The sequence below is a fragment of the Medicago sativa genome, chromosome 6 (assembly GCF_051527215.1).
Source record: "Medicago sativa cultivar Bolivia chromosome 6, Bolivia_mono, whole genome shotgun sequence".
Lineage (NCBI taxonomy): Eukaryota > Viridiplantae > Streptophyta > Magnoliopsida > Fabales > Fabaceae > Medicago > Medicago sativa.
The window spans coordinates 14,537,139-14,562,356 of record NC_140754.1 but is presented as its reverse complement, the minus strand read 5'-3'; the positions used below and the strand labels follow the sequence as shown (position 1 = coordinate 14,562,356).

The 25,218-nt window shown below is 32.8% G+C and overlaps 2 protein-coding genes and 1 long non-coding RNA gene across 7 annotated transcripts; all 3 read right to left on the bottom strand.

Annotated features, from left to right (window-relative positions):
- Window positions 1-2,894: 2,894 nt before the first annotated feature.
- LOC146913082 (uncharacterized) lies at window positions 2,895-5,680 on the bottom strand. Its single transcript, XM_085716329.1, has 7 exons — window positions 5,296-5,680; window positions 4,961-5,205; window positions 4,666-4,878; window positions 4,485-4,577; window positions 4,295-4,396; window positions 3,842-4,189; window positions 2,895-3,217 (listed from the first exon to the last, which is right to left on the bottom strand). Exons 1-7 carry the CDS (start codon window positions 5,360-5,362, stop codon window positions 3,128-3,130), a joined length of 1,158 nt encoding a protein of 385 aa, XP_085572455.1. The 5' UTR covers window positions 5,363-5,680; the 3' UTR covers window positions 2,895-3,127.
- Window positions 5,681-6,035: 355 nt separating this feature from the next.
- LOC146913081 (uncharacterized) lies at window positions 6,036-13,163 on the bottom strand. Of its 2 annotated transcripts, none has more exons than XM_085716327.1 (7): window positions 12,946-13,163; window positions 12,636-12,757; window positions 9,948-10,022; window positions 7,395-9,816; window positions 6,990-7,301; window positions 6,793-6,898; window positions 6,036-6,697 (listed from the first exon to the last, which is right to left on the bottom strand). In XM_085716327.1, exons 4-7 carry the CDS (start codon window positions 9,812-9,814, stop codon window positions 6,074-6,076), a joined length of 3,462 nt encoding a protein of 1,153 aa, XP_085572453.1. In that variant the 5' UTR covers window positions 9,815-9,816; window positions 9,948-10,022; window positions 12,636-12,757; window positions 12,946-13,163; the 3' UTR covers window positions 6,036-6,073. The 2 variants fall into 2 exon arrangements, with proteins under 2 accessions (XP_085572453.1, XP_085572454.1); XM_085716328.1 differs by having other exon boundaries at window positions 12,636-12,747.
- A 410-nt stretch (window positions 13,164-13,573) lies between these two features.
- On the bottom strand, window positions 13,574-19,760 carry LOC146913080 (uncharacterized). 4 transcript variants are annotated; one of them, XR_015013268.1, is made up of 5 exons: window positions 19,649-19,760; window positions 19,486-19,570; window positions 16,768-17,536; window positions 15,662-16,145; window positions 13,574-13,965 (listed from the first exon to the last, which is right to left on the bottom strand). It is a non-coding gene; the product is annotated as an uncharacterized LOC146913080 (long non-coding RNA). The 4 variants fall into 4 exon arrangements; XR_015013271.1 differs by lacking the exon at window positions 13,574-13,965 and having other exon boundaries at window positions 15,598-16,145; window positions 16,768-16,884; window positions 17,445-17,536; XR_015013267.1 differs by lacking the exon at window positions 13,574-13,965 and having other exon boundaries at window positions 15,598-16,145.
- Between the last annotated feature and the right edge of the window lie 5,458 nt (window positions 19,761-25,218).

Below are 25,218 nucleotides of genomic sequence, written 5' to 3'. Positions count from 1 at the left end.
GAACATACAACTTCAACAACGACTACAACAACAACATATGTTCCTAAAACAATTATGACACACTCTCCAACTTCGACATTAGACGATACAACAACGTCAACAACGGAAAGGAATCAAGACAGCATAATAGAAATGCATTTTATACAAGAATTCACATCATTCAACTTCCATATACCATTTTTACCTTATAGACAATTCTTAATAAATCATGGGAAACATATTAACATGATCATGGTAAACTCCTAGTGCACGAAGCAAATTTCAGAAAAAGGTCGCACAGGACCCAAGATGCTTAAGCGAGCATCAGCACGCTAACTGCACGCTTATGGGACGCTTAAGCGTGCTCTCTAAAAAGGTCAGGACGCTTAAGCGAGCAACGCACGCTTAAGCGACCAAAATGTCGTAACTAAGGGTCTTGTATGCTAACTGCACGCTTGCAGCACGCTTAAGCGTACGGTCTCTTCATACTTCTGGGCAACTACAGGATTGCTCGCTTAAGCGAGCATTGCACGCTTAAGCGTGCGGCTTCAGGTTTCAGAAAAATTGTTACGATTTCAACATGGTTCCACCCAAAAATCCCATCTTTGATCCCTTAATCACCGAAATTGTTTCACAAACATGTTTACAGGTTCAGTAGACAACATAGGGAGCAAAACAACATATAACCATGCATTCAACAACTTAATTCATTACAATTCATCATTTATCATAACGTTTCTAACCCTAAAATCAAGAACAACAATTCATCAATTTTCAGAATTATATAATATGATTATTGAAAGGAATCCCACCCTTACCTTAATTCAGCAAAACGAAACGAAAAGCTACAGCAATTGATTCCTTCCTAGCTCTCTTGGTTCTTCTCCTCTTTCTCTCAAAAACTCACCTTTTTCTCAATTGTACGTGAAAACAGTTTTTGTCTGACGTTCTTTCTTTTACTCCCAAAAACATAACTCCCTTCTTTTCTCACTTAATTACTACTTAATTCCCATTAACTAAAATAAATAATAATTCTACCTATTTTTATTTCTCCTATTATTTCCACAAATAATAAAACAATATTCATTTAAATAATACACAACTCCATAAATCATATAATAAAATAGCATCACACCATATATCACATAAAAATCATATAAAATATTCAACATCGTCTAAAAATACTTAAATAAAAATGAGGCGTTACACTTCATAAGAGGGGCGTGGTGTTTTCTAAATCGTTGTGATGACAAATTTTCCGTTTCGCTGGTTTTTTTAATCCCATTTAGTAAGAAACCATCACGCCCCATACGATTGTGCAACTTTTCGTAAGAATTAGATTTCCCTAAGAAACCTGAAAGGGGAATGGGTGGAAGTTAAGATGTGAGTTCACAAAGTGGTGATGGTGATTACGGAATTTTGCTCAATTGGAAATAGAAGCTATGAAAGAGTAAGCCTAAGTTAAACTCGTATCTTTCAACCAAGTTGGATGATTTGGTGTTGCTTTGACCAAGGCCCATAATTTATTACAATGAGAGCTAGATGAATTGCTGTCAAAGGTGTTTGCTATGGTGGATCCAAATTCTGAACCAGGAGAGACTCGAACAAGAAGGTGAAGATGGAAAGATATAGATAGTGCAATTTCTGCTAGACGAACCAAGGTAAATATGCTTCCTATCAATGAGTTGACTTAGCTAGAACAAGATCTTAGATATATCTTAGCATTATTGTCAATGAATGGTAACCTTGAGTCTTCACAAGGTTCATTTATCTTTAAAAATTACCTTTGTTTTCATTTCCTAAAAACAAAGGTAATTTATGAAGACTCAAGTTACCATTCGTTGATAAGATGCCAATATATATCTAGGACCTAGTTCTATCCAAGTCAATTTATTGATATAGAGCATATTCATTGGTTCTTTAAGCAAGAACTGCACTCTATAACTTTCTTTCTTCCCCGTCTTGTCTAAGTCTCCCTAAGTTCAGAACTTAGACCCACTAAAGCAGCCACCTATTATTGGAGTTCACCTATCAACACTCTTATTAATATATTATGGTCCTTGGTCAAAGCTACACCAAACTTGGACTTCCTTTTTCATGGCTTCTGTTTCCACTTGAATAAAATAATTTTATGTGGAACTTGATGGAACAACTTCACATATTAATCGGCAATCACCATCACCCCCTAGTGAACGTAAAACTTGACTTCCATCCATTCCCCTTTCAGATTTCTTAAGGAAATCTAATTCATTGAACCACGGTTGATAAGTTCCTTAACAATGGTTCTTTCAGGTCTTGAATTTCACAAAATCGGTCTAACAGCCCGCCAACTTTAAAAATAGAAGACAACAAGAAAAAAATAGATGACAGAGCATTTTTGCAATAAAAAATAAATCTAGGAATGTAAAAGGGTAAAAAAATATATGAGTTACAGATCCTTATAAACGCGTGTTTTCCGGTGGCTAAAAAATGTATGTTCCGGCGGTTTTAGCCGCCACTATGTACAATTGTGGCGTTTTAAAAAATGCCGAAATTTTGCATGCCACAATGTTTAAAGCGGCAGTTTTTACGTAACCGCCATGTTGTCCGCCGTTTTGTACTTGGTTTAAAGTGGCGGTTATTTAATTGTATTTAACGGCAGTTTCAAACGCCATTATTTACATTATTGTGACAAAGCCAATAGGTGTTTCTGGCATTTTTGACCGCCGTAATATGCAGAAAGTACCGGCGGTTTTAACCGCCAGAAATTACTCCCGAGACCTCTGCATGTAGTGGCATGTCCAACTGCCAGAATTTACTTCTGCCACAATTGACATATAAAATGCCACAATGCTCAGAAAATTGAAATTATTTTATTTATAATATTATTATTTCATAGGAATATATAATTGTACATTTCTATTTTTTGAACAAAATTAAAGGACAAACAAATTTTGAACATTGTCATTGATATAGTTATAATTCAACTCAAGTGGAGTTTGATACAAATACCCATTCTCAAAATAAACCCATTATCAAAATAAACAAGTCTCAAAATAAACAAGTCTCCAAACATAAAGTTACACAAACCATTGCTACCATCTTTAGCTATTCTCAAAATAACAAGTTTCAAAACATGAAAATGACTACACTACTGCTGTCACTAAAATTAGGACTCTCGTGCTCCACGTGCGTTGCTTTCATCTGATGATCTAGATATGTCATTAGGTGTTGGAGATTCACTTCCTAAGTTTGATGCCTGCAAAAAAATATTATAATTGTTAACTCATATTGAGCAAGATATTATTGCCAATTCAACAACCTAAGCAAAGTAAAAGTTATTATCAAAGTAAAAGCTTGAAAGACAGTATTATCCAAAATCAATTTTACATAATTGATGAATTTAAAGATTGATGATGAAAAACTTAAAGAAATTAATGCATTTAATTGATAAAAAAATTAGCAGTATTTATTTCATTAGCCCAATAGCATTAAGATCCATTTTGTAAAATATCATCAAATAATATCAATGCTTCCAAAGCTTAATGTAGCGCCGGTAATAGTGGTAGTGGTATAGAAATTTTGAAATCATATTACATAACAACATTTGGTCCGTAACCCTTAAAACTTTCATTTATTCTCGTCAGTTTCATGTTACATAATATCTTTTTCCACAAAATTGCGTTTTACTGATCATGTCTGAACGTGATGGATTAGTCATTATCAACTCTTGGTTATCTTCACTTATTTTATAACTTGGGCCTTTTGGATTCTACGCAACTAGAAATGCATCTCTATATATTTAGCAATGAGGAAGGTTGTAGGCTACTACTCCAGAAAGACACATGCACAAAATCATAAATGCATTGAGTAGTTGTTATACCTGTTGTGTATCATTGGGAAATAAGGCAGCAGCTAACTCTGGAGGTAGTGAACCACCTTCCTTCGCTTTAATGTAGCCAACAAGTGCTGCCATTTGAGCCTCCATAGTTGCAAGTTTTTGGTTCACCAATGCAGAACTGCCGCTTGAAGTACTACCACGAAAAGAGCCAAACTCCATACCGCTAAGTCGTGTGGTAGTATGCTTAAAAGCAATAGTAGGAACCACTCCCATTCCCATTCCTCGAACACGGCCAGAATGCTCTTTTCCAAATATCTTGCCAACAATATCATTTGGAGAAATTTCAGAATAAGCATCGGGGTTTTCAGCTATATGATTGCAAATTTTCTCCTACAAACCAAATAATAAATAACCAATGAATAACATTCATTTCCTTCAATTCTAAAACAATGAACATAAATTTAAAATAATTTGGGAGGTAGATTATCAATTTACCCCTATCTTCTGAGCTTCTTCGTTCACATACTTCCCATCTGCACTTTTGTGGGTCATATCCCACATTGGACCCCGGCCGACAGGCTTACCAGCCTCAAGAGTCTAGATCAAAAAGTATAATTTTGAATCAAATAACTTAATAGTCAACTTAAACAATGAATTAGCTACATATAGTAATAGACAAACATACTAGGATATGTCTTTTCCTCGCGAAAGTCATGGCGCCGCACGTATGATTAAAAATCTGTTTCTTTCTCGCTTCTTTGTTTCGCTTGCACATTTCCTATACAAGTGAGACTATATTACTTTCTATGATTTAACAACTGATTATTTAAAAAAAAAATCAATATATAATGAAAAATGAAGTATACCATAGTCTCGGGTTTCAAGCGATATTCAACAAATTTCACCCAATGGTCCAAGGGAATATTCTCAGGTTTATTGTTGACAATTTCATTCTTGCTCAAAGTAGGATCGAAGTTATCATCAAATAGTTTAAGTCTATACTCTCTCCACTTTTTGCCAATTGAACCCTCAATATATCTTTTAGCTAGATCTTCAACTTCATTGAAACAGAATCGACGCTTCAAATAACAAGAATGTTAGTTAATTACAATTTTACAAAGACAAACTATAAAAACATAAGTAGAGTTAAAATTATTTTACCACAAAGAGGTCTTTCCATTGTGTCTCAAAATAATCAGCTGGCATATCTGACCACTTATCCAAACTTATAGGAAAAAAGGGACTATGTATTGCTAGTAATCCACATTCTCCAGAAAGCAAACCAGCAGCCTCTCCAATAGGTGAATGTTGGTCATCAAAATCCACAATGACTCGCAATCCATCAGGCAAGTTATTGATGTCCTTAACCATCAAATGGAGTTTTCGAATTGCATCATTCTCTTCATCTGTTGAGATATGAATATTATGTTATTAAAAAATATGTAAACAAGAGACAACACAAGACTAAATCTATTTATATCGATATATAAGCATACCTAGTGCATCTACAGACCAATAATGGGTAGATTCTCGTCCAACTCTACGTCGAGGACGTGCGGCCATTGGTTGCGCAGATTGCGACGTTAGATTAGGTGGCTGAACTGGTACATAAGCTTCATGTTGTGAGGAAGTTGGATTGGTTGGCTGAACTGGTACATTAGCTTCATGTTGGGAGGAAGTTGATTGGGAGGTTGAATAGGTGCATTAGCTTCACGTTGCAAGCGTGTTTGATTTGGTATTTGAGACGATATACTTGCAGCAACCAGTGTAGGGGATTCATTTTGTGATGCATGTGGAGCTTGAGTTTGATCATTGGAGGCAGATACAACCTGTGTAGTGCGTGTAACCCATGTAGAGCGTGCAACCCTTTGTTGTGTAGATTGCAAGGATGTTTGATTGTGTGGCTGAACTGATACCTTTGCTCCATGATGTGAACTTGCAACCTCTTCTTGTGGATGTCGTGAGGAAGTTAGATTGGGGAAAGATGCACCATGTGAAGAGCTCTCATTTGATACTTTAAGGAAATTCTTTATCCTCCTGGGCTTTGGCATTGCTGCATATGTAAATTAAAGAAATCAGTAACAAATGATTTGAATAATTATAATGCTAAATTTAAAGAACTTTATTCAAACATAACTTTATAGACATGCTAAGCATAGAACTAGTTGCATATAACAATGATATTAATGGTTAAAAATCATAGAAGGATAGTATGTCTTAACATTAACACGTCAAAATCATAGAAGAATATTAACATTCCCCTCTCTCATTAATTCAATCCTCATCATCTGCGTCCTCCCTTATCAAAGATAGATCATCAGAGTCTTGAAAAAATTGACTCAAGTCTTGATCGGGACAAATTTCAGTATCTATTTGGTCTCCCATATCATACAAGTCTCTTGGATTTAAATGGACAACAACACTCCAGTCTTTACTCATCTCATCATTAACATAATAGACCATTTGAGCTTGTGAAGCCTCAATGTACGGATCATGATCTTCACGGTCACCTGTGTGAATCACTCGGGAAAAATTAATGGAACTGAAACCCCATGCATCTTTTTTAAACCCCCTATCTGTAGTTGTGTCAGCCCATGTACATTTGAATAAAGTAACTTTAAAACCAGAGTAGTTAAGCTCAATGATATCTTGTAATTTTCCATAATATGACAAATCGGCTTCTCTAACATTTCCATCTGCACTGCTAGCAACACAGGATGTTGCAGATGTTAAATAAACTCCGCTGTTTTGGGTTTTAAATCCATGCTCTCGGGCAACTGTTCGGAATTTGAATCCATTAATATTAAATGCAGAACATCTTCTAGCTTGTGCTGATGGGCCTTTTGCAAGATACTTCAGATCATCTGGTACTGTACTTGATATGTCGGGGTTCATAATCTAAAATGACAATGAAAGAATGTCTTAGAACTTTCATAAATTTATAAACATCCATCAAATGATCAGCAACAACTTTGTTATATATTTAACCTTACCCTTCGAGGAAACCAGTCCATGAAATCTTTATTTACTATTTTCTCTATCTCTGTTGTTGTCGGTCTACGTCCCTTAGATTTCCTCCGCAAGTAGTCCTTAAATTCACTACATAAACAATCAATATGAATTTAGGATTCTTAATATCATATATGTCTTTACAAATCTGATATCATTTACAAATCGTCGAGGTACTCACTCTATATAAGGCTTGACTTGTGGACAATTAAATAACACATAACGATGTGCTTGAATTTTCACCATATCTGATAGCTCAAAAGTTTGGAATGCTCCTACTGCTTTACCCATTGGTGGAAAAATTGTAGATGTATGTGATGAGGCTCTATCATCAGGATAATCATCAACACGTGCAGGTCTATTGATTCGAGTCTCAATCCCTTCTACATATAGAGAGCAAAAGGTGAGAGCCTCTTCAGCAACATATCCTTCAGCAATAGAACCTTCGGGTTGTGCCTTATTCCTAACATAGCCTTTTAAGTGTCCCAAATACCTAGAAAGGGAATTGAAAATTAGTATATTGGAATCAGCCAAAGGGGGGGAGGGGGGTTAAAATAATAGTCTCAAAAAGATGCATATTGTTTACCTTTCAATGGGATACATCCAGCGATAGTGTACTGGACCTCCAAGTTTTGCTTCACCCACAAGATGAATCGTCAAATGAACCATGATTGTAAAGAACGAAGGAGGGAATAACATTTCTAAGTGACAAAGAGTGAGAATGATTCGATCCTGGAGCCTATCAAGATCCGAGAGACTCAAACTCTTGGCACATAATTGACGAAAGAATGAACACAACTCTATTAACACTGCAGTCACATTGTCTGGTAGGACATTTCGTATTGCTAAAGGTAGTAATTGCTCCAAAAGAACATGACAGTCATGGCTTTTCATTCCAACAAGCTTACGATTTTTTAAGTCAACACACCTTGAGATATTGCTTGAGTACCCATCTGGCACTGTAGTATTCTTCAAAGTTTGTAAGAAGACATCTTTCTTTGAATTTGACATAGTAAATATAGATGGGAGAAATTTGTCATTATCATCAGGCCAAAGATCCTTCCTTATACGCATTTTTTTAAGATCCTTCCGAGCATTAAGATTGTCTTTTGATTTCCCAGAATCATTGAGCAAAGTGTATACAACATTATCACATACATTTTTCTCAATGTGCATTGGATCTAAATTATGACGCAACAGGTTGGACTCCCAATAAGGAAGATCAAAAAATATGCTTTTCTTCCTCCATTGTTTCTTAATATCTTCAATTGTTGGCTTTTCTTCTTCTTCGATTGGTCTCTTTTTTTTTCCAGCTGGTCTCTTTCTTTTTCTAATTGGTCTCTCTCCTTCTTCAACCGGCTTCTTTCCTTTTTCAACTGGTTTCTTTCCTTTTTCAATTGATTTCTTTCCTTTTTCAACTGGTTTCTTCCCTCGAGTTTTTTTACCTTTATCATTAGATTCTGGCTCCTTCCCAAAAGTAACATCAATGTTCTTAAGCTGATTTAATATGTCCAACACCGACAAAGTTGAAGGGGGTTCCCTTTCCTCAAATTTTCCATTAAAACGAGACCGATTCAATCGAAATTTATGACCTTTTTTTAAAAATCGCCGGTGACCCATAAAACACCATTTCCTACCATTCTTTAGTCTACAACTATCTGTTTCAAACTTACAAGTGGGGCATGCTAAACCAGTGTATGTGTTCCACCCAGATAAAGTACCAAGCCCTGGAAAGTCACTAATTGTCCACATCAAAGCTGCCTTCAACGTAAACATTTCATTTTTTGATGAATCTAATGTACGCACTCCATCATACCACATTTCGTTCAACTCTTTGATGAGAGGTTGTAAGTACACATCAATGTTATTTCCCGGGGCTAGTTTCCCAGGAATGATCATGGAAAGGATCATTGATGTTTGCTTCATGCACTCCCATGGAGGGCGATTGTATGGGATAAGAACCACCGGCCAAATGCTGTAGTTTGAACTCATAACTCCAAAAGGGTTAAAGCCATCGGTGGATAGGCCAAGTCGTACATTTCGAGGATCTGCTGCAAATTCAGGATGAAGTAAGTCAAACGTTTTCCATGCCTCGGAATCTTTAGGATGTCGCATCAGCCCATCTTGGTTACCATCCAATGCATGCCAACTCATAGACTCTGCGGTTTTGGAACCCATAAATAGCCTCTGCAATCTTGGCTTTAGTGGAAAGTAGCGCAATATCTTTGCAGGTTGTTTCTTCTTGTTATCCTTCCACTTAGATGTCTTGCATATTTTGCATTCTTCCAATTCTTGATTTTCTTCACCCCAATATAACATACAATCATTTGGGCAAGCAGGTATCTTAATATAACCAAGACCAAGTTTGTTGATGATTTTCTTAGCCTCGTAGAATGAATTAGGAATCTTTGCATCTACGAACACGTCTTTTAACAATTCCAGAATCATAGTCATGGCTTTGTCACTCATTCTACACAAGCACTTTATATGATACAATTTAACTATAAATGACAATTTTGAATACTTTGTACACCCTTCATATAATTCTTCATTTGCGTCCTTTAACAACTCATAAATCTCGACATCGTCTGCATCACGTGTCGAGTTATGCCCTTCATTGTTATGCACAGAGGATGGAACATCATCGTCCAGGTTGTTTCGACCAATTCCAAATGCATCATTGACCATGTTTTCCATTGGATTTTGTGGTTGAAAAGTATCTTCTGCAACACAGGTTCTTTGAACTGCCTCAGACGCGATTACATTTGGTCTTTCACCATGCCAAGTCCAAATTTTGTAATTTTTCGGAAAAGGTCTATTTTTTAGGTGTATGTAAACTTCATCCCATGTTCCCCCCTTCTTGAAACCACATTTTGAACACGGACACTTAATTGTAAGTACATCAGCAGGTTGATGTTCAAATGCAAAATTCAAAAAGTGAATTATCCCATTTTCATATTCAGGTGTGCCTAGTGGTTTGCAAATCCATGATTTATCAATTGACATGACTACAAAAAAAATATATTAAAGCATTGCATCTTAAGATTCATAACTACCAAATTGTAATAATCACTGATGATGAATTAAGATATAGAATTATATAGACAATGTATAAAGGTACAAGGAACGCATCTCATACCTCCTCCACAGTTTTGAGATTTCAGACGGCAATTTTGGTGCAACGGCAATTGATGTGCTGACAGTTAAAGCAGTTCTATGGGACAAACAGAAAATGAAGTGTTAAAAGTATAGTACAGAATGAATTGAAGTATATTTGAATCACAAGGAAACTAAAATCAATGATTTGGCAAGCAAAAAATCATGTATTTGATTTTTTATGTTATCTAGAAAAGCCAAAAAAAAATAAAATAATAATATCCACTGTTATCTATCTGCAGATTATGGCAGCAAGCCAACAATCCACCATAAAACATGGTGTTGTGGTCTATGTTAGATATAATAGGTGTTGTGGCCTATGGCAGCTGCCACAGCACAATGGTGGTGCTCATCTAATTTTACAATATGAAAAGTGTAGTTTGAGAAAATGTTTGAAATATGCAAATGAAATTTATAACGAAAATGTAATTATTTGAAGAATCAGACCACTATATATTGACTAGATTTGGATGCCGAACTCCCACATAATTGACTTGATTTTAAACTAATCAGAGCATCAATACAAGAGATCAAACAAACAATTATAGAAGACTACAATGACTAGCTTTATTTGTATATGCATTAAATTATTTCTTATAAATCTAGAAATTCAGCAAGTTTTGCAATTGGCAAGAACCAGAATCAAGAACATCTGAACAGTAGTGTCGTGTGATTCCAATAGAGCGGAATAGAAAAATCTGGAATGAAAGAGAAATCATGAAGATGGCATGATGCCGTGTACAGCTAGCTTGGGGCAAAAACAAGTTAAACAAACTTTTGCGGATCTATGTTAGTCTGGCCTAAGAATCTCAAGCAATTAGTAATTCCCCCACTAGATGTTGATATCCAAATCGTATGAGAAGAACCACATTAATAAAACAGAGAATCAAATCAAAGCACTGATGACTCGGCATAACAAACAAAGGAGGAATCGTTTAAATTATCTTTAGAATCCATGTAGTATCCCATACAAGGTCAAATACACAAGGATAGTTTACTGCACGAGAAGATAAAAAAAATAAACTTCAGTTAGCTTCTTCTTGGATCTAACAAAGCAATTAGGAAGCCCTCAAGAATTTACCCAGCAAAAGTGAAACCAAAAGAGCCGGCATCACAACAACCAGAAAACACGTGCAACCAAGAAATCCAACAAAAACTGGATTTGTTCTAAACCTAATTAAGACACATAAACCAGTAAAGCAAATTATGCAATAAATCGAAAGCCTTGAACCTAAATACATGTGCATAAATGGGAATGTGCTGAAACAGATATATGCAGAGACAGAGACCACATAACGCAACAGTAACAGAATTGCGCAAGAAACAAAAGTATAGAAATATTAAAACTAATATATACAATGGATAAGATCTATGTAACTTCAGTTAGTTGAATTGTATGTGACAAAATAAGTCATTGAGAAACTGTTGCACTTCTAGAAGTAGACTCTAGAGGAAGGAAAAAATTTCTGGAGGAGAAGGAGGCAGCAAGTATAAAGTATAAACATACTTTGGCTACAATTAATTTGGCTTATGACAGAAAGCTCAGCTACGAAGGATATGCTTTTTTTTACAATACTCAATGATCATCTCCATCCTTGTATTCTCTACCTAACCAAATAGCTAACTAACTACTCAAACAAGTAACAAATCTTAACTACTCTTTTTTCCCTTTATTCTATCCCTTATCAACTACAGAAGTTGTAGCAACTGCACAAATCAGCTGTTACACAACTTACTATCATGCCTAAAACACCAAAAAAAACACATACAAGGACCCAAAATGCAATCCAAGCCACAACAAAGACACACCATAGCAGAAAAACAACAGAGGCCTGCCACTTCTGCTGGACCAGCAGCCAAACAGCACCACTCAGACACCAAAAACAGGCACAAACAGAGACGAAAAAACTCCACTACCTCCTCTTAACTACTCTTATTTTCCCTTTATTCTATCCCTTATCAACTCCTAACTACTAAGATAAGAACAATGATTCTCTATCATTTAATTGTACAGTAGAAAGGTTCCACCAACAAACTAAAATGAAGTAATAAGTATAGTTGAGTGGTTCCCACTTATAAATGACTATCAGCCATGCTCAACACAAACAGGAAACAAATATATATACAAAACAAACACCAATTGTTGAAGAGAAAAGTAGGGTGGTTTGATCATGTTGAAAGAATTTCAATTAAGGCTCCGGTAAGAAAAGTAGATCAAAAAAAACTTTAGGAGAAACGATTAAACAAGGCCATAGGATAAACAATTTAACCGAAAATTTTGACTTTTCTAGAGTCAAATGGCATCAATTCAGAAGATCTTTATAGGCAAAAAAATTAAGGTTACAAGTATGTTAGAACTCATCTCACACAAATTGAAACCATTTAAGGTACACAAATTGGAAAAGAATCACCTTAGTTCATTGTTCATCTAAAGTTGTTATGACATCCCAAAAAAAATAAATAGAACTCAACCAAAATTAAAATAACCAAGCTAGGGAGTAATTATTCAACAAAACATAAAAAAAAATGGAAATAAAATAAACATAAAACAAAAAAAAAATCATAAACGTGTTATTTGATGGAACATATTGTATAAACATAAAAAGTGAAACACATAAAACAACAGTAATAAAAAACATGTTAGTTATTTGAAAGGATCCTTTTCACAAACCTCTAGATCCTCCTGATTTGGCAGCAAACCCCCTCAAATAATCAAAATCTCTAGCTTAATCAAAACCTCCTCAAATAATCAACAGTAGATCTGCTTGTTTCTTGTCACAAACCTGAGTTTTTCTACCAGTAAAACAAAAACAAAAAAATCAATAACGAAAACAACAACAAATTCCAACAGCAGAAAGTCTTAATCATATAATCAAAATTGAACCTTATAATCAAAATTGAACCTTGTTAACCAACTAAAATCAAGAATAATACAAAGATGAGGGTTTGGGTATTTCAAACTAAGCAATCTTCAAACTCACCAAGTTGAGAGAAGACTTCGACAGGGACCAAAGATGAGGGTTTCAGAAATCGGTTGAAGATTGGGTTTGAGGGAATCGAATGGGTTGGGTGTTTGAGGGTTTTGTAATGAATTGAAAAAGATTGAGGAATCAGTGAAGAAAAGGACGGGAATCAAAGAAACATTGAGGAAGAAAGGGTTAGTTATAGTTTAGAAGAGATGGAAACGTGTTTGAGGGTTTTTGAAACATGGAGAAGGTTTGGAAAAAGATATAAGAGAAAAGGTTTGGAAAAAGATATAAGTTTTGTTATAAAATAGTTTTGTTATAAAATATTTTATGTCAACAGAAAAGGACAAAAGAAAAAGATGGAGGGATTTTCTAAAAAATTGGGAAAAAAAAAAGAGAAGTTAGTGCGCCAAATATTGTGAGGTTAGGAAAGTTAAAATGGTTGATTTCGGCAGTCAAAAATGCCATAATATATAATGTAAATTATGCAACAAAATTTTGTTAATACTGGCGGTCAAAACCGCCGCAATGTACTGTAGATAGCGGCGGCTAGAAAAACTGCCGCAATACACCGGATATAGTGGCGGGTTACAGGGACCGCCAGTACAAAACCGCCGCAATTAACGAGTTTTTTTGTAATATCACCAGTGAGTTCAATATAAGAGTTCTAGCCTTCTTATGTTCTATATAAACCGTGCATTGCACTTCCTCTTCTTCGTCAAGATACATTTTATAACTATGAAACCTTTTTCCACTCTCAGTAATGAATTGCTCTTGCTTCTATTATTCACAAGTTCATGTTGCAAAGAGACATGCACACCAAAAAGCCGTTCCGTTATATATTGCATAAATTTAACATCTAATTAATCCAAATCTACCATGCACTAATCATTTACCTAAAAACTCATAAAGGCCTTTCAGATCACTATCTACATAAAATGTATTTATAGAATTCATAAATAAATATTCTTCTAATGTAGTGGCAGCAACATCAAATCATTCAACAAGTCTGCTTCTTTTCCCTTTTCCCTGTATCTGAATTAAACACGCACAAATTACCATCATTTAAAAAAGCACACAATAAATTATTTTATCAGTGTACTCTTGGTAAAATATAATTGTTATGGAATCAAAACCTAATTAAAGATAATAAAAGGTGAACCTAACTTATTTCTTGGGATCATGCATGTAACATCCAAATTAGTTGTTTTCTGACGACATTTCAATGTGGAAAATCTACCAAACAAAGTTTTTAGCATAAAAATGAACATCAAATCTGGAAATCAAAGACATACACATTTCTTTCTTGTCAAATTAAACCTCAAAACATCATCATCCTACAACCTATCATACCATTTTTTTTATTATTCACAAGAACTTAGGGCTTTCAAAAAGGGTATGGAATCACATTATATATTATATTCACATGTTTTCATCTACCTGTATTTACCAACAATGCAAAGGAGCTAAATTAAATCAACAAAAATGAGGATGTATCTGGATTCACAGTCATAACCTTTTTACTATTGGAAAGATTAAAATAATGTCTTGCGCTAGGACTTTGGAAATAATAAGAGATTGTAAATGGTATGTCATATTATTTTGGGGTCATTTTGGTCTCTGAATGTGTAAGAAGTAGTCACAATAGTTCCTCAATGTATCAAAATTTTAAAATAATCTCTGAGTATGCACTTTGTTAGCCAAAATAGTCTCCGACGCTAAAATAATAACTCAATACTCACAATAACTCTTTTCTCATAGAGACTGAATACAATAAGTAAATACTTATCTGGACTGATATGACAATAAAAAGTATATTGAAAGACTAATATGACAATATTAACGAAGTGTTTTAATGTTAGGGACTATTTTGACTAACAAATTACACAATCATGGACTATTTTGAAATTTTTTATAACTACTCTTTACATATTCAAGGACCAAAAATGACTATTACTCCTGTTATTTTCTTATGAGCTTTGGATTCGATAATCAGCATTTCCCAATTTAGATCCCGTTCATAACTTACAATGTGGTGACGAGCATAATAATCTCCTTTATTAGAATTGACTCATTCTTTAAAAAATTATTATATTTTTTTATATAATCATTTTTGGAAGTGATTAAAATTACTAAAAAAATGCAAACATGTTCTACTCCCTTAACAAAGCCGCCCACAAACGAACAACCCCAAACTCACTTAACATTATCAAACACCAAACATCTTCATAGAAAATGTTAATCAAAGCATTTAAACAACATTGATATTAACATGTATTTAAACGGATGAAGGTGTCCAAACACATTTATACACCCAACAATTTGAGAAACATAAAATATGTGGGACTCAAAACAATTTCAATGTGTTAGATCCAATTCTCACATTACCATCTTTAACCTGGCTCAAATATCATGTTAAAATGCAACATATTAAACTAGGGTCTTGTTAACGAGTGCTCCCAGGGCACTCTTTAAGCATGCTAAATTAAGTAATTATTCTTTAAAAATATGAAAGTTTTCAATTTCCAATGCATATATTACACAAACTTTCATAAAAAATTACTATTTCAGGTCCTTAACCAGTGCCCCGGGGGCACTAGTTAACATTTCCCTAGCCAACAACATAATGCACAAAATATAATAGTAGCCAACAACACAATGCTCAAATTTTGAAGAGAATGAATGAAGATTGCTAATAAAAATATTTTGACAATCAAAGAATAATTCTCACTTGCATTATTATGATGTATTTTGAAAACAAAGCAGTGAACATCTCCAAATGTTATATCTTCCAGCCCATCTGGAAGCTTATCAGCAACTTTATTGTTCTCTTGTTTCATGTTCAAAACCTCACCTTAAGACTTGGCTGCTTGATAGCTTTTGAACTTGAAATCATCACCTTTAACCCTTTTTTTCAATGTTTTTGATATTGCTTTTTGGATTTCACACAAGGATGAGAATCTTTATTGCACTTTGATAGGTGTTTATAAAATGGTCATGCATCTGATTTCATGGAATATGATGTGCTACTAATCCCTTCTAATGGTTTCATATTTATGTTTCTTAGTGAAAGAATCCTGGATTTCTCCAAAATTTCTTGTATAGGGCCTTCTTATGATTTAACTTCTTTGTGGCTTTGGACCTTTTGAACATTTGATTTTGACCCTTATTTGATGGAAATACCTAGACATTAGCTTCATTTCTTTCTTTTAGCCCTGCGATAATCACAATGTCACAAACTGTTGCCTTCACAAGGTAGCTTTAATTGTAAAAGTACACTAATATCGTATGATATATAAAATTACACTTATAAAAGTGGATATTAAATAAGGGTCATGCTAAGGATTCAAAAAAGAAAATAATTGTTAAATTTTATGTAGAAAAAGTTGCTTTTTAATCTTTCAATAAGTTGAACATACAAATTTTAAGATAAAGTTGTTACTTTGAACTTCTTATCAAGTGTCATTAATTAGGGCATTTGTTAGCATTTTCATTTAAATAGATTTGAATATATATATATATATATATATATATATATATATATATATATATATATATATCTTATTGTATGATTAAAAAAACAAAATCATTTTACACTCTAACCAACTACAATAACTAGTTAAGTCTTCAATAAAAAGGTTAACCTTGAAGAAATGTAAATATCAATCTTATCTTTCTGCTCATGATCATAAAACAACTATTTTTCATCAGTGCCAACAGCAGCACCTTCAAGCTTTAATGTGATATATGTATGTTTCTATCCTTTAGAAAACTAACAAGAGACAAAATCTTAATAATATTATTCAAGAATATTAAGCTAATTGTTTTTAGAATTACCTTGCACTAAAAGAGCATATATCATTATAACTCTTCAATTTCCACTGCTATTGAAGAACTCAGTCTCAACTCTGACAGCATCCGAACATTGTTTTCATACCATATGAAAAGAAATATCTTTAATTAAATGCAGATGATTGTTAGTTTTCAATAAATGAATATTTGAAATATGAAAACATGGTTCAAGAACTCAAGCTGTAGTTCTTTTCATAACTAAATTGAGGAAATAAAATACAGAAGTCTCAGTTTTATACATCAAAGATAAAGATAAAAATAAGGAAACAAACTCCAAGACTTTGTGCAGCATCAACTTTGAATTACATAAATCAAGAAAATGTTGATTAATGAAATATTAAGCCATAGACACCCACATCAGTTGCCTAGTATTTGTTATTGTTTCTTTGCACTTTTCATTACATGCCTTTTCCTTAGGTGCAATCCCTTTAAATTTTGCTTAATTTTTTACTCCAACAAATTTTACATTTGGACCATCAATAACTCATTAGCTTCCTTGACATTTTAAGAAAATTCAAAACCACTTAAATTAGAATATAAAGACTATTATTGAATAGAAAAAGGAGGGACAAAAATAGAAAAACAAATATTAAAGGGAAGCAAGTAATGAAGAAACATGAAAGTTCTCAGAACAATTTCCTATTTAAACTTGAAATACGTACATTGTGTCTAAAGTTTCACCGGATATAAATTCAGAACGCTGAGCATTTTAGATAAATCCAATTCATGATATCAGTTAATTCCTTCGTTATTCCTGAGTTTCAATCATAAATGGGATAATATGTATAACTTTAGCCTCCATTGAATCTATGCAACACCTAGCAGATATGTCACAAGGTAATACAAACACTTGCTTAGATGTCCCCATTTACCTGGTTTCTTCATAGCAGAATGACCCTTACCCCCTAAGAACATAGTTTTATCTCTTAAATCATCCACATTTATCCACTTCATTACATCAAAATTCATCTTGTAATATACAAATGTTTCTCAGAACAAAACAAACAATCAAAATTTGAACGTTTGAAATAATCAACCTAAGAATTCTCTCCCAAAACCTATCCGAAAATACTGCCCCAAAATAGTTCTCTCAAGCCCATCACCCATAATCACTTACAATTTCTCCTCACCCTCACCCTCACCCAGAATTCAGCGGCAAGTCTTGTACTTAGCTTCCTTTTATTACTCGATTGAGTGTTGGTTCAACACAGCTTTATGGGATAACTCAGCTACCTTCACCAACAACTACATATACTAAGCTACCTTCACTGACAACTGCTTATACTCGACCTTATCAATCCTCTGGCCCCTCAGTTGGCCCTTATCAATCTTCTGGTCCCTATCAATCTTCTTGTCCCTCAACCACATTGAGGGATCAGCCGATTGATAGGTACCAGAAGATTGAAAAGGACCAAATGAGGGACCAAAAGATTGATAAGGTCCAGTATAAGTAGTTGTCGGTGAATGTAGCTGAGTATAGGCAGTTGTTGGTGAAGGTAGCTGAGTTATCCCATAAAGTTGTGTTGAAACAACACTCGATACTAGAAGGAAGTACTGGACTTGCTGCTGGATTCTGGGTGAGGATTAGGAGAAATCATAAGTGATTATGGGTGATGGGTTTGACAGAACAATTTTGGGGAAGTGTTTTTGGATGGGTTTTGGGAGAGAATTCTTAAGTTGATTGTTTCAAATGATCAACTTTTTATTGATGATTTTGTTCCTAAGAAGCATTTGAATATTTACAATATGGATTTTGATGCAATTAAAAGGACTGAGGTAGATGATTTAGGAGATAAGGCTAATATACCAAAGTGATAAAAAATAACAAAGTTTAATTTTTTTTTCCAAACATATTTATTATGGATTTTATCATGAATGGATGTAAGCCGCTAAATGTAAAACAAAAGTGTTACGACTATAACAAGAACATAATATATATATATATATATATATATATATATATATATATATATATATATATGGGATTTGCTAGAACACACCCACTAGTTTTTATGTGGGAGTGTTTTAGCAAGCTACACCTTAAGGTGTATTTAACTACTTTTTAGTTATAACTTGCTAAAACACACCTTCTAAAAAATAAGTGGGTGTATCCTAGCAAATGCCTATAGGAGTTGCTAACATACACCCACTTATTTTTTAGAAGGTGTGTTTTAGCAACATTCACCTTAAGGTGTATTTAACAACTTTTTAGTTATATCTTTGCTAAAACACACCTTAATAAAAACTAGTGGGTGTATCCTAGCAAACCCCTATATATATATATATATATATATATATATATATATATATATATATATATATATATATATATATAAAATTTAATTCAATTTAAAAAAAAAATATCATTTAAAAGATAAACAGCTAAGTAAATCTAAGCAATGATTTTTAGATTGGATAATATTAATATTGAAATGAGTCTTGCAATTTTATATCATGATTATTGTTTGATGTAGATTCCATTGCCAAAAAGTTGTGTAAAACATGAAATAAACCAAACGAAACCAGAAAGAAAGAAAAAAATCACTTGGTCACTAAACCAGCAAACCTTTATTTGTGGTCTTTGATAGCATTAAAAGAATTTGTAATAATCAATATATTTAGATGGTCAATAAGTAGTTGCAAGAGTAGTTCTTCCACAATCTCGTAACACATAGTATGAATGTATGGAGAAAAAGCTCTTACCTTAGGCGATTTTCTTTCTAGCACAAGCTTTATAATAAAGCTCTACTGATCCACAGGAAGGTTTCTGAAGGATTTTAATTAAACGCTTCAAAATAATAAACCTTAATATTAGGGACAATCAACTAACAGGACGAATACATGAAAAATGGTGGAAATAGCCTACCATTAACATCACACGAAATTGGAGGAGTGGAAAACTTAGATATTGTTTAGATGAACAAGATGGTGATATGATGGTGAAAGTAGTATGGGTTTGAGAGTGTGTGGAGATAAACCTGTGTGTAACAAAGGTATGATGGAAAGGAAATTTATAGAACCACTTTTATGAAAGAGAGAGGTAGATGAGGTGGTGTGGCCAACGAAAAAGAGACACATGTTGTCTTGGCCAATAGAAAAGAGGCATCAGCTGTCATGGCTAATGAAAAAGAGGCATGTGTTGTCTTGACCAATGACAAATAGGCTTCATTTGTCTTAGCCAGTAAGAAGCAACATGACTTGTCATAGACAATCAAAATAAAGGAGAGTTGTATTAGCCAATGAGAACAAGACGTGTGGCATGAGAGGGTAACTTAGGAGGGAAATGATATTTGAAATTCAAAAACGGCATTCTAATTCGGTTGCAATGATCATTCATTAAAGTCATGTAATACGAATAAAAAAAAAGAGATAAAATGGTGTGTAATACCATGTATAAAATAGGGAGGATGTTCAAGTTCATAATTAAGCAGAAAATCTTCTAATTATTTCGGATCAAATGAAAGAAATTGTGAATTAGATTGAATTATGATTGGATGAGGAGTTGGGTGACATGTACCAAGTCCAATAGTGAGGGTAAATTCATTCATTAGCATTGTATCCACTGTATTCTTTTTGAATAATGTATATCCAACATACACACACACACACACACACACACACACAAACACATATTAAAGAGTGGCATGCCTTTATGCATAAAATTTACACATCCTAGATATTAACTTTATTGCTTAACTGAGATTAACACAGTCCTCGTGGATAAGAACTTATATTTATTATTTCAATAGTTTTTAGTACACTTGGTAATTATCTATCACATTATTATTTTAATTTCTACACAAATTTATTTTGGAAATAACATAACAAATATCAAGTATATATTAAGTATTATTAGTCACCAACTACGAAATATATATCATTAATGAGATAAAAAATAAATACAAATTAAATAAATTTTTTTATTTACTTAACCAAAGTTTTGTCGATTTTGCAAGACAGATGCATAACTTTGGCAGAACAAATTAACCTGTTTAGAAGGGCAGTTAAGAGTGATTTGGCCCATCAATGTTAGATATTCAACGGAGTTATCTGACTATCTAAGGAAATCAATATTTATAATTTATGCAGGAAGCAATGATTACATAAACAACTATCTTCAACCTCGGTTTTGTGACAGTTACAAGCTCTACCATCCTACGCCTTTTGTTGAATACCTCATAGAATTTTTTTTGCAACAACTTAAAGTAGAAACTCATCTCCTGTACAAAGATTTAAATTGCATTAGCCTAATGCAATTACAAACTTTGTATAAGAGGTGAGTTTGTACTATAAGGAGTAGCAAAAAAAATTATAAGGTGTTCAATAGAAGGTGTAGGTTGGTAGTGCTTGTAACTGTCACAGAATTGAGGTTGAAGATAGTTGTTTATGTAATCATTGTTTCCTGCATAAATTATAAATATTAATTTCCTTAGATGATCAGATATCTCAGTTGGATGTCTAACATTGTTGGCCAAACCACTCTTAATTGTCCTTCCAAAGAGGTAAAATTGTTGTGTCAAAGTTATACCGTTGCTCTACAAAATCGTGAAATTTATGTTAAGTAAATAAACTTTATTCAATTTTTATCTTTTTTTTATAAATTAATAAGTTTGTTATTATTATGAGAATTGAGAGTTCTCATTTAATTATTATTTAGTAATTCAACTAGTCTTAGTCATAAGTTAAAGTCAAATGTATTTGATCCAAATTTAAACCAAATACATTTCACTTTTTTATATAAAATTAAGAAAATAATCATATTTAAGATATAATAAATACTTTTATTTACGTATATGTACGTGTGTGTGAATATTTGGGTTTTTTTATAATATTATTTTATGGAAGATATTATTTTGAGCATTGAAGAGTTTGTTTGTTAGTACTTCAACCAATCGTAGTCACAAGAGAAAGTCAAATGTTTTTTATCCAAATTTAGATCAAATATATTTGACATTTTTTTACTTAAATTTAAAATTGAGGGAGTATTTAATATTATTAAAAACATATTAGAAATCTAATTTTAAGAGATTAATTTCCATAGACTAATAATGTTATGCCAGACTAATAGTGTAAATTTTTTCTACATATGTATTCAATTAAGTCATAATGTTATGTAAATTTTAGTTCATAAAATATCTCCATGAATGTCTACAGTTTTTTAGGAGAATCTCCATGAATATCTATGTGGGTTGAAATTTGATATGTTATTATAATAGGTTATTAGTTCAAATTTGATTGTGTTTGATTAAGTGTGAGCGAATATAATTATGCACGATTATGATATGAACATGTGTAAATGAAATTATGATTGCTGGATAAAAAAAAACAAATTCAGGTTTGTGACCGTTGTGAATTAGTATGAGAGTTTTAAAATGGGTTAGAGTGACCTAGAAATGAAGAAAATCATTTTGGTCCTATCTGAGAGAGAAACCTAGTAAAATGCACATACAATGGTTTGCACGTGCAAATGTGCCTTTAATTTTGAGTTTCACCATGTGATGGTTTGCAGCAACATCAATCGAGAAACAGACAACAAGCTACCTTGTGGCATCTTTAAAACAAATAAAAGAATATTTGAAATATGAAAAATTTAGTTGAATGACTCATATTCTTTTCATAATTAAATTGAGAAAAGCAAATGCAAAAGTTCTAGTTTTTATACATGACATAAGATTTTTTTAATATGTTGCAGGAGAAACTTATTCAAATGACATAAATAAGGAAAATATTGTTTAATTAAAATATAATAGAGATTACCTTTTCAACGTTTGTTGTTGTGGCGTTCACTACTTATCTTTTCCTTAACTCCAGAAACTTTGCATTTTGCTTCTTTCATTTTTCCTGCAAATTTTACATACATGACATAAGATTTTTTTAATATGTTGCAGGAGAAACTTATTCAAATGACATAAATAAAGAAAATATTGTTTAATTAAAATATAATAGAGATTACCTTTTCAATGTTTGTTGTTGTGGCGTGCACTACTTATCTTTTCCTTATCACCAGAAACTTTGCATTTTGTTTCTTTCATTTTTCCTGCAAATTCCAAACCACTTAAACTAGATAAAGACTATTATTAAGAAGACAAAGGAAGAAAAAAAGATAGAAAAGATTATTAAAGGTAAACGAACAATGAAGTAGAATGAAGCTTCTACGAACAATTTCATGTCTAAACAACAATCACAAATTCACAAACAACTTATCATTTTAATCCAGTACTTTAAGTACTTTTTATCAAGAATCAACAATGACTCAATATATATAAAAAATTCTTAACATTTTTAAAATATTATTTTGACTCTAAAATTTTGAATCTTTAACCTTTGATCGCACATCATATGTCAACTTTCATCATTTAGTACCTACAAATCCATCTAACTATGATATATAAAGCAAAATTTCAAACATTTGAGTCCCAAAACAATATATAAGATTCAAACCACATAAAATCTAACGATATCATTTTTTTCATTTTTTCATTGTCAGATCAATAGATCAGGTAAATGCAAGCTCTTTTGCGTGAATAAAATAATTTTCTAAGACTTTTTCAAAAACTCAAATAATGTGATCGATTTTTTGCTCAAAGTCAAAACATTCTTCGAGATCTATACTTTCTAGGTCCCGATCTATCACTTTTACTAAGCAATAAACAAGAAAATTGAAAAACCACACCTAAAACCCATTCGAGGTGTTCGACCAACACAAATAATACAATAGGGGGTTTACTCGATTTACCTTCGAACAAGAGAGTGATCTTGAGTTTGGATAAGTTGATATGTCAATCTGGCAACCTTGGATCTAAGAAATGGTGGATCGGAACTTTGATAAAGATGTGTGAGAGAGAGAGAGGGAGAGAGAGTTTAGATGAGTTGATAAGAAATTTTTGTGTGAGAGAGAGAGAGTGTGTTGCAGGTTTGAGAGAGAGAGAGAGAGAGAGAGAGAGAGAGAGAGAGAGAAATCATTTGTGAAATGGTAGAAAAGGAGTAATATTAGTGTATTTATATGCATGGATGGATAAATTGGCCCATTAACCCGCAATTTGGTTTGGGTCTAGTTAGCTTAGATACACTCGGACTTTTTTGGTCCAAGCCTATCTGGCCCATATAAAAATTGGATTCTGCCAAGCTAGGCTATTAGGCTTTGGATCAATCTGCTATTAAGATTTTCATTTGATTTTTGGTAAAAAAAAATATTACATGTTTTAAAAATCTAACTAAATATTTTAAAATTTTAATGTTTATAAATTATTAAATTGATTCAATTGAAAGAATAAATTATTAATTAAAATACAATGCGTCAAGTTGGGTTGATCAATGGCTCAGATGGATTAGATCGGATCTAAAATATGCAGCCTAATTATAAATGGGTCAGACTACCTCATTTATGTAGTCGGGTCCCCTCGGTTGAGTCGGACCAACCCATTTACACGTCTAGTTATAGGCCACATGTTCAAATTAGCACAGGTTTTCAATTTCTAGCCCCCAAATTTTCCTACACTCACAACACCAAAAACTAATATAACTAGACTTTTGACCCATGCAACGCACGAGTCTTGTCGACTATAATAGAGACCAATGAATGATCTTTAACGATCATTAGTCGATCAATAAATGCAAATATAATCTTTAACCTGTAAGATCATGGGTCGATCAATAAACGCAAATTAGATTATTAGAGATACAATATTAAAATCAAATTTGTCTTACTATGTCTTTCAATGACACTTGAATCTTATCAAATTTTACATTTTAATTTTGAAAAACTATCATTTAAACACTGTTATTTTATTTTATCACAATATATTATTGGGGGATTATCTTCTCATTTTTTAATAAAAATTATAAAGAAAAAAGATAAAAAGAATACAATACTATTATATTGTTGCACGGGTCAATTTTATTTATTACTTTTATAGTTAAACATCAAAAATTGAATTGTAATAATTGTTTTAAATTTCTACTTAACATTAAAAACAAAGTCACTTCAATTAATAGAATTTCTAAATTACACGTAAAACTCTAAAAATAATAATTACACTTTGATATTTACTAAAAGTAATAATATATTTTTCCAACCAGATACATATCATATCTGCATATATCATAGAATTTAATAATAGAAGAGATGAAATTAGGGTAGTCGAGTTTTCATGGAAATTAGGGTATTCGGTTTGTAAACTTATTAAATAAGTGTACAACAACTTGTCAAAAAAAAAATCTACAGAAACAATAGATATATACAAACGATGACACAACAGGATAGGAATGAAAAGCCTATCAGTGGGGAGAAATATTAGGGATTGCTGCATTTTAGAGGGAATTTGTTAGGTTAAATTGGTGCGTCCAGTTTTTTAGATGGAATTTGTTAGGTTATATTGTTGCTAACCTAATGCAGCATTTTAGAGTGAAATTATTAGGTTAAGTTGTTGCAGACCT